The 10,679-nt window shown below is 34.5% G+C and overlaps 1 protein-coding gene across 1 annotated transcript; it reads right to left on the bottom strand.

The window, feature by feature from the left end:
- On the bottom strand, positions 331–3,459 carry LOC109343481 (UPF0160 protein MYG1, mitochondrial-like). Its single transcript, XM_019581793.1, has 7 exons — positions 3,156–3,459; positions 2,914–3,060; positions 2,716–2,814; positions 1,562–1,753; positions 1,285–1,404; positions 1,042–1,113; positions 331–784 (listed from the first exon to the last, which is right to left on the bottom strand). The coding sequence occupies exons 1-7, from the start codon at positions 3,393–3,395 to the stop codon at positions 560–562; spliced, it is 1,095 nt and encodes a 364-aa protein (XP_019437338.1). The 5' UTR covers positions 3,396–3,459; the 3' UTR covers positions 331–559.

The following is a 10,679-nucleotide window of genomic DNA, read 5'->3' as shown; positions in this document are numbered from 1 at the left end:
TTAACCTTCAACCAAATAATTTGTTTAGTTATTTCATCTCTTTTGACAATTTGATAGATAAAACTTAATTTTTTTATACAATCCAAACAAAACAAATTGCCTTAGAATCACTCTTCAGCTGATATATCTAAACATAGAAATTTATTGAATCATATTCAACTATAAAAATAAAAGTATAATATCTATACATTGTAAGTGTAAAAATTTATACACAGTTACTGTATATTTTACCATTCATTTGGATAATGTTTTTGGAAAAATCAATTATAATTAAATATGAATAGTAAATGATGGACTGATAGTATATAGAACTCATGCATTAATTTTTCTCTCATTAAAAACCATTACACAATCATTTCTTGAAATAAGCTATTTTTCACAACTAATTTAAACATTAGTCATACACATACACTGTGCCTCTGAGGCATACTTCAATAAATATATAAAAAATCAAGCTCTGGTTGTGTTGCTTTCAATTCATTAAGATGTTTCAATGGGAAAAAGGCCTCTTCACATTTGTTTGGGAAAAAAGGATTCTGTTTTAAGTACCTGCCATAGCCTAAGCCTTTAAAGATGCTCTAGCCATAGCAAGAGCACCATCATAAGTTTGATTTCCTCCAATAAAACCACTCATGTGCACAAAAGTACAACCTGGGATTCCAGCAGCCTCAGAGAGCTTGTCATTTTCCAAACCCCGCCAAAGATATGGTAACGGTTTTCTGCTCTCGAATCTAGTGTGTGAAATCGCCACTGCCTGCAGTCGCCATTTCTCACTCCTATCATCCTACAAGCAGCAGTAAGAGTAATTTATAATAGAGGAGGAAAATAATGAATGATTGGTGAGAAGTTTACACATTATTATGTGGTGATCCAGTTGCAGAATTGAATGCAAAATAGGAAGATGAACAACTGTACAGGGTAGCAGGGTGGTTTGACAATGACAGTAACGGAAATACCAAATAGTAAACATGCTTTTTAACCTGTTAGTCTTCCGCATTCAATCCTAAAGATTTATCGACTAATTCAATAAAACATACGTACCGGGTAAAGAACATATTTGATAGATGGACTGATTTTCATTTCCTCTTCAAGCTCATGTATGTGAAGTTTCCACTGTGGGGCAAGTAGGCAAGGTTGAAGTTATCAGTTACAATGATCATTAATACCAAAATACCATTTTCCCCATAACGATTGTAATTTATCCTTCAATTTGTAAAAAGAGCAAACTCTTATAACAGTTATTTAAAAAGGGTTTGACAATAATTAAATGCTCCATGTGCTTACAGGACAAGACCGGTTTAGCTTTATGATTTCTCCACTAGAATCAATAGTTTCTCTTGCTGCAAGACACTCCATAACAATTGATCGCGCTGGTAACCATGATTTTGCATAATAGTTCACATTCTGCAATCCAAAAAGAACTTAGAATCATTTCCTTCTCATGACCAACTTCATGCTGGTTTTTTGTCAAAAATAAAACGACTGTTCAGTGGTCATGAGAAACAGAACAAATAAATATAATGAATAAAAGCCAATTATGGACCATTCAAAATAGTCTCACCTCCAAAAATTCACCACCAGCCAATGCCATTGCTCGATGAAAGGCCTCATTTTCTCTATCAGATGACTGGTCAGAATCCATCCAACCCAAATTCAGTCGTTTTATTCTAGATGACAGGGTTGTATTGATCACATACTTCGGAGGTTCATCAAGGTCATATTCATTAACTCCATTATCCACAGCATCAACTGCCTGTCAAGAGAACAGTCTTGTAACCAACAAAAGGCATGCATAATAACAGGTTAGTTATAAGTTGTATATAAGCTCAGAAATAGAAGGGCTTATTCTTGAAAAGATGAAGCTAAGGATAGTTATAACTTCTAGCTTCACCAATTCCACTGATACTATGGATTTTGTTTGGGAAACTCATGTATGGATACAGAACACACTGATGAATTCAGATTTATGACATAAGAAACTAACATCAATCTCTACCATTAGTTCATTAATGTATACTGAAACAGAGTACATCAAGTTTAGGAAGTTGTGGGTGCTAAGCGATTATAAGACCCAAGTTAAAAGTCCAAAGCAACCCCAACAAGCACCATAATAAATACAAAATAGCAATAACTACCATGCTATTGTTCCTGGGTGATGGATTAACTTTAGCTACGTTACAATAGGTAAGGAAGAAGGGAGACCTGGTTTGATGGTATATGGTGTGTAATAATGGTGCTCCCAAAATTCTTAAAAGTCAGGTTTATCACATTAATATTTCTGAAACAAAAAATATGAATACATTAACTTGGACCCCAGAACAAATTAATGTACTTATTTAGCCACCTCAACAAAATATTCTAGGTCAACCATCAAGGAGCATATGAGACGGAATCGAATAGCTGTAGCCAATAAGTATAATGTTTGTTATTATCTTAAAAAATATTAGAATAAAACAAATACGTGAACATACTTAGTCGGATCAAACCCATGAGAGAACAACAAGGAGAAGAACCAAGTGTTTTACCACTGGGTGGAATGGGCTATATAGGCCAAACGAGACCATAATGTCATATTATAAATTATATTTATAAACAAATCATTGAATTCCAAATCCTTAATAGTTTCACCTATCTAAACCCATCAAATAAAACGAAATTAGATAGCAATTAACATACTACATTTTGATTACATACGTAGTTCACAGAATTAGCTACCTCCACAAAGTTTCTGTACAGAGCTTGATATAATTGGTGCACATGAGGATGCTCTTCATCAAGCTGAAGCGCCTTTGCAATTATCTCCAACCCATAATGCTAAAAGTGTTCACTCATCACATTAGCAACAAAATAATAATAATAATAATAATTATAACCATAATTGATAGTGGAAAAAACTGTCAAAAACTCAAACACCTTGTAGACAAGTCCAGCGCTACTAAGCTTAGTGACAAAGCCATGACCAAACACTTCCTCAAAACCCTTTTGATGATGATCGTAACAGCATCGAAGCGGGTCATAAACACCACCAACATCCACCACTGCATCCATAGATTCCAAAACCTATAGTAACAGAACAAAACAAACAAATAAATAATTTCTTCTTAAATTTGTTAACACCCAAATGAATTTTAACAAAAAATAAACAATGTGAGGACCTTTGGGTCCCTTGTTCTGATGATATTGGCGTTGGAGAAGTGTTTGGAAAGGCGAAGAAGGAAGCATGCGAGAGCTTCATCGCAGTGAAAGGTTCCACTGTGAGTTCCCACGCGCTTATGGTGGAGCGTGGAGAAGGAAGAAGATACAATGCGGTGAATGAAGAGAGGCTTTAAGTTCAGAAAGGGACTGTGGAATCTGAAAAACGTGTTGTGAGTCATTCGCGGCATGAGTTTAAGCATTTTTCGAGGTTTCTAGTTCTCTTCTGTTCTGTCTAGTGTTGCTGCAGCATATGGTTAATGGCTTAATGCGTTGGTTACGTTGGACTCTTGTTTTTTTTATAGAAAAAATGATATATTATTATATTTTTATCCATAAGAAAATGACACATGTCAGATTAGTCACTTTATCATGGATATAATAATTAGTATCAGGATTTGATAGAAGAATATGGATAGAGATGATATGTTCTAAAATGATTATATTCTCATGTTCTAAATTGATTAACTTTCTGGTATAATATAAAAATGTTATTTTATGTGTTTAGAATTTTTCTTTTTTACTCCGGTCATGAACTAGGGACAGTTATGGTAACCGAATTGAACCCTATAACATATCAATTGAACCTATAACAAGTGCATTCATATTACACTTTTTGTTCGGTGTTCATCCATCACATGGTTAATGTATCTAGTTGACTTCGAACGAATATGGTTTGATTCAACCTTAGTTTAGTTATGGATCCACTTGTGTTCAATTATATTATGTCACTTCTTCACGGCCAACTTCTTGTTCATCGTGAGTTCTTCTTCCCTTATTATTAAGTTTAGAAGTCAACTTCAAGAATTGGTTGAACACAAATTTGTTACTTTATGTTTTATTTCAGCCTTCTACAACAAACATATCTAAATATCTTGAAGAATAATCACTTACTCGTAGCCAAGAGCCACTACAAACTGCAGCAATTCCACCTCATATTTCTACCCAAATCGTGAATCACCATAGCTAACTAGATAAGGATGCACACTCATAGTTCCAACTCACCTATAACCTCCTTGTGGTCTTGCTGCTTTGCTTCATTTCTAGATTTCCATATACAGGTTTATTTTTATTTCAACTAGTTTTAAATGTATACTAAATCATTGTGCTCTGGTTCTTTCTTCATATTTATATACTTTTATAAAGTACCGGCTTTTTAAGGGTTTATTAGTAATTATAAAGCACTAGCTACATTGATTAGAATGAAATAGAACATTGAAATAGTATCTTTTTGTCTTTTAATTCAAATGAATTGTTAGATTAGTTTCCTAACCTAGTCCAACTAGAAATTTCATAGTTTAAATCAGTTCAATCACTCATTCAATTAAAAATGCAATCTAGGACAGTTTACAAGCGTAGCCAGCAGTCAGATCCCATCCCCATATCATTGACAATGATATCTCATCAAACTATATGCAAATTGGACAACGGTTACATGTTACCCACCACCTGCTTTTTGCAAAGGTGCTCTGATGTGTCCCAAATCAGAATTTTTAAAGAAACACAAACAAGGATGGAGACCCAAAAAATGGAAGAAAAGAAAAGATGCCATGCAAATCCAACCAACAAAGTTGGAACTAAAGCCTTGTAAATTAGCATGAAAGTTTAACGAATCAGCATGACAGAGATCACCTGTCCCATTTTCCTATACCAGACTAATGAAAAAGTGACATTTCATTAAAAAGAAAAATTCTAAAAACATAAAATAACATATTTGCATTACTTGGAAAGATCTTATTGGCTAGAGACATGATGACATACTCATTTTGGGACAGGTAATCCCCATTCAATAAGCAGACCTCAAAGTAAAAAATTCAGCATTGCAGTGCTTATTTCATATGTGGAAGTAAAGATGAACAAATTTTGCTTTTAAATGGCTTGTTTGCGAGTTGGGTTTTGGGGAGAAAGTAAGAGAAAGAAAAGACTTTAGGATCATGAAATACACTTGTGAGATTCTCAAGTCTTTCTTTTTTCATTTCATTTCATTATTTCCCTTCCAAAGTCTAACTCGCAAATGGACTCTTAAGTATCAGCTTCAATCATTAGAATGACTTCTCAATTTCATTTTGTCATTAAGGGTGACCACAAGTTATGTGCATCTAGCAACTGCCAAACATCAAGATGTCCTGCCATGCCATTGCATTCTTTGATGATCTCATCCATACTGTTATTGATGACAACATCTTAAGGCTGTCTTTATTTTAGGATCGTTTTTAGCTTGAACTTATTAGTGTTTTAAGATATAATTCGGTTTTGATGTGAATAAAGGTTTTAGGCCAATTTTTGGTTGATTTGTGTGTAGTAAATTAGTCAGGGTTAAGGGGAATTGAAGGTGTATGGTTAGGGGTTTCAATTAGGGTATATGTTTAGGGTTTTTGTGATGTTTAAGGCCACATATTGGATGGGAATGTAGGGCTGAGTTTTAGGATAAATGTATGAGGGTTAGGGTTGAAAAAGGTCACGACTTGATGTGTTTAGGGTAAGGGTTTATGACTCCTTGGTCGAGGGATTATGTAGGGTTTTAGATCAAAGGTTGGTTATGTGATTTATGGTTGGAGGACCTCGACTTAGGGTGTATTTTTACATGGTTGAACTCGGCTTAGGTGTATGGTTGAGGGTGAAGATTTGTGGATGTTTGATGACGATGGAGTGAATGAAAATTATGAAGTGAGTGGCCACGGTTTGGATGGGTGGTGAGTGAAGGAATTTGTTTTGTGTTTGAGGCACTTTGAAGGTGGAAAAGGAATGAAGCTTGATGAGAACTTGTCAATAGCCACGATCAAGGATATGGTTTAGGATAAACAACTCTCAACTAAAATAATTCAGATTTTAATCAAATTCAACTAAATTCATTAAATGTCAAACTAAATACATAAATAGGCAAGTCTAAAGTTTCTTTGAAAAATAAAAATAAAAAATAAAAAATATAAAAATTGAAATAAAAATTCCTTTTTGTTAAAACATGGTAGTTGAAAATTGACTTGTTCAATTCGATTTGGATTTGCTTAGGTTGGTTGAAATCCAAGTCTTGTGAATTGACCATGTGATCTTCAAAATTGAATGCAAAAATTAGTTGAGCTTTATCTCCTTGGTCAAATTTTAGGAGAGTAGGAAATCTTTAACATTATTCTTAACGTTTAGATCAAAGGTAGTCAATTATGGGTTGAATGAAACTAAATCTTCTAATTATCTTAAAGATAACGTGAGGAGATAATTCTTTTGATTTAAACCTAGCCGTGCTTAATCATAATTGATCTTGAATTTGAATTCAAGCCTCCTCAATATTTGACCAAGTATCTTCATGCCATTAATCCCTTGACTTGGCCAACCGAATCATTCTTCCCCCAACATTATCTTCTTCCTTAAGTTGTGAAGATAATTTGAGGCTTGAACATTTTGTATTATGCCATACTTGAATTCTGGAGGTGCTCAAGGTTTTGAGTTTGGATAAGGTGATTGGCTCCTTATCTATAACTTTATCTCCTTTATGTCTTGAATGCTCCTTAGCCTTGTCTCTTGGCCTTGTCTCACGTGCCCAATAACTATGACTTAGTTTAGATTAAATAATTGGAAACTATTGGACCATGTTACAATGAATTAAATGAATAAATTCTCAATCCATATGTTACATTACATGAAATTAGATAACTAAAATGCTTAAAAACAAAGGAATAAATACCTAAGCTACCCATGAGAATAAATTCTCATTAACAATAATGCAAATAAAAATAAATCAAAGTTAATAATTAACCTAAGGACATAAATGTCCTTCCTCCATGTAACTTTAGGATCAATTGAGTCCTGTGATCTTGAATGGTTATGATTTGGCTTTGATCCTAGTTATAGGACCTACATGACCTCTTTTGTCCTTTGATTCAAAGATGACCTAGGAGGATTTACATAAGCTATACTTCTTGATAATTAATTTCCTCAGCTATAGCACTGAGGCTGCTATAGCATAAAGCAATAAATCATCTATTGGTGGAGCACGCTGCCTAATTCTGCTCCATGCAGATTTCCTGATATATGCCCTGATTGTTGCTTGATCTGCCCACATTACTTCCCAAAGGCAGAGAGTCTATTCAAATGTCAATTCCCTTCTAAACAATATGACCACCATTCTATACACGAAAAAGAAATTGTCGGCTTGGAGCTTCTCCAAATGTCTAAACTAGTGGGCATCCTTAAACTTGATAATTTTTTAAACTATATCAAGTTGCCTCCTAATACTCACCTCATCAAGCCTGAAATTATGCATTACCTTCTTCATGAATCAAATAAAACCCCAGAAAGCCTCGTGATCTTCTGGTATAAAACTAATTATGGGAGATAGCAGATCACTCATACCCTAGAATCACCTCCACACATTCTGACTTCTGAGGAGTCTTAATCAGAGGAATCAGTATCCAGTGCGAAGATATCAACATTGCTAACTTCCAGCAGAGCACTAGATGGATCATTCGAATATTCAATATCTAGGCTCTTTTCCTCACTAGAAAGGGATTCCCTGGCACTCATTGCATCTTCAGAACCTGAATCATGAACAAGACTTGCACCATCTCTTTCATAGCTGACTTCGCCATTTTCATTTAACTTGAAGCTTCCATTGCTCTGCTTTAGCTGCTGTCGGCACTATCTGCAGAGTTTCACGCATTCCTTTATGTGTTTATAGATTTGGCATAAAAGCTAAACCATGTCAAAACCTAACAGAACAAGCAGTACAAACAAAATAAAATTTTGAAGACATGAGAAATATTGAGCATGGATTTGGGGAACAAACTTGCATGCCTACCTATTTCGAGTTTTTGTAACATCTCATTCTGCTTTGGTACTACCCAAGTTATAGCTGTGTAAATGAATGTGTAATCAGTAATTATACAAAAGTTTGTTTATTCAAATAAATACATGCAGAAAACAATGGAAAATAACATTTCACACATATATAAAATAAAAGAGAAGGTAATCAATGAAAATGGATCCCCCAATTGGATTTTCTTGTCAACTGCTCAAGTGGAGGGGAGAGAGTGGTACAAAAGGATTTATTTAGTAGGTCCAGTCAAGATATGTAAAATTTATTTTATAACATTTGTGTCAATTTCTCTCCTCTACTTGACCATTTCACTAGAAAAAGCAATCGAGATGGCCCATTCCCAAAATCAATATTTGCCCTACTGCATTACATAAAGCAACTAACCAAATTTGGCCCCATTCTCAAAAACGTATGTAAGATGTGTTTGGTGCTATACATAATTGATCCTAAGTCTCAATAAAAAAATAAGGTTGTGTTAGATAGTCAACAATCAATTCAAAGCTTTGTTGAATCTCAATGATATGGAACAATGATAGCCGACTCCACCTCTAGTGAGATTAAGGCTTGATCATTGTTGTCGATAATTGAATCTCAAGGGAGGTGAGTAATTTTGATCGACATTAATGGGAAACAAATTTTGCTCCATATGTCAGTTTTGTATCTCATGAATGTCCATAATTCTTATATCTTTTATTATTATTAAAGTTCCTATAGCATAAGTAGGGATGACAATGAACTGAACCAACTTGGCATTCGTTCGAAATTCGATTCGTTATTTAGTTCGATAAACTTGGTTCATGAACTAAATGAGCCAAACTTGAGCTGGAAATTGAGCTCGTTAAATTAATGAACCAAACTTGAGTTGGATACAGTTCGACTCGTTAGGTTCATGAGCTAGCTCGATATATATATATATATATAAATAAAAACTAATTTTTATGTTTATTATGACTCATACATTATTTTTTATATTTATTGTTATTATATATATAAAGATGATTATATTTATATGTATAAAAAATTTGTAGTATTTTTAAAAAAAATTAATTAACTATTTAAGTTGTCCAAATGAACCAATTGAACTGAGCCGAACAGTTCGCGAACTTTAACCGAACCGAACTCGAGCTAAAAATAACTCGTATCGAACTCGAGTCGAGTTTCAAGCCGAACCAATCCTTATCGAGCTGAACCGAGCGGAACTCTGATTCGACTCGGTTAAGCTCGTTTCCAGCCTTAATCATAAGTATGCCAGCAAATAAATACTTGAATGGTAAAGTTCAAATAGAAATGAAATAATAAATATAGCATGCTTACACTCCAAGTAGGAATATCCAAACTTCAGCCCTAATATTGGGATCACCACCCTGCATTACATATTTATAGTATCATTAATTCAACATAAACACGAAAAACACAAATTTAAAATCAAGATAAATAGACTAGTAAACTCACTCTATTGTGAACTCTTTTGATGAACTTAATTCCACCATCATGGAGTCAACAATCTTGTGTGAATAAGCTTTTCCATTTATGATATGAAAGGAGATGTTTTCTTTTCCTGCCTGATCATGATGACTTCAGATGACCCCTGTAAGTTTGCCCAAAATAATTACTCATTACAACTGCTTGGATGTAATAAAGTGATTTTACAATGAATAATACTTCTCTTCTTATTGAATTATAGCATATAAGTGCCTTTTATAGTACAAAAGTGGTTGCTTGGAATACAAGCAAACTCAAAAGAGACTAACTAACTTAACAAACTTTTGATGAGAATTTATCCTTATGATCAATTTACTAAAAAGGACATTTGTGCTCAATTACAATTTAAAGGTTATAGATTATGCTTAGGATGACCCATGGTTGATTTCTGTCTGGGTCAGTCTGGTGTGTCAGCCTTGGTTAGCTTGGCTAGATTTTCTCGGTCAGTTTTATGCGTCAAGCCTAGTCTATCTTGATCAGGTTCCTGCGCCATGCCCATGCTGCTTCGGTCATTTCTATGTGCCAAGCTTAGTCTGTCTTGGTCAGGTTCCTATGTCATGCCCATGCTGCTTCGGTCATTTCTGTGCGTCAAGCTTAGTCTGTCTTGGTCAGGTTCCTGCCCCACGCCCATGCTGCTTCGGCCAGGTTCTTAGGCCATGCTCATGTTGCTTTGGTCATGTTTGTGCACCAAGGGCAATCTGTCTCGGTCAATTCCAAGTGTCAGGGCTAAGTTTCCTCGGTCATGTGCTAATTGTGTATTGTCAATTTGGGCGATGCAAGTGGCCTTCAATTCCTTGTTCGGCAAGTCATGTTTATCCTTCAATATCCCCCCTGCAAACTAGAGAGTATATATTTATTACTCCCAGTTTGTTGTGTAGATACTTGAAAGGTGATGGATCAAGTGGTTTAGTGAGGATGTCTACAAGTTGTTGATGAGTTAGGATTGGAAGAAAATGGAAGAATTGGATTTTAATCTTTCACAAACCACATGACAATCATTGTCTATGTGTTTTGTTCTTTCGTGAAAAACTGAGTTAGCATCTATGTGTCTTGTGTAACACCGCGAATTTTACGAGTTTGAATTATAAGATTTTACTAATATTTTCATTAATTATATATTCGAAAATGAATTTCTGGGAATTTTCGGTAAGGAATTAGACGAAACTCTAGTTGAGTTTTATTCTTGAAATTTTAT

This window comes from Lupinus angustifolius, chromosome LG03 (assembly GCF_001865875.1).
Source record: "Lupinus angustifolius cultivar Tanjil chromosome LG03, LupAngTanjil_v1.0, whole genome shotgun sequence".
Taxonomy (NCBI): Eukaryota; Viridiplantae; Streptophyta; class Magnoliopsida; order Fabales; family Fabaceae; genus Lupinus; species Lupinus angustifolius.
This window is presented reverse-complemented; position numbering and strand designations above follow the sequence as displayed.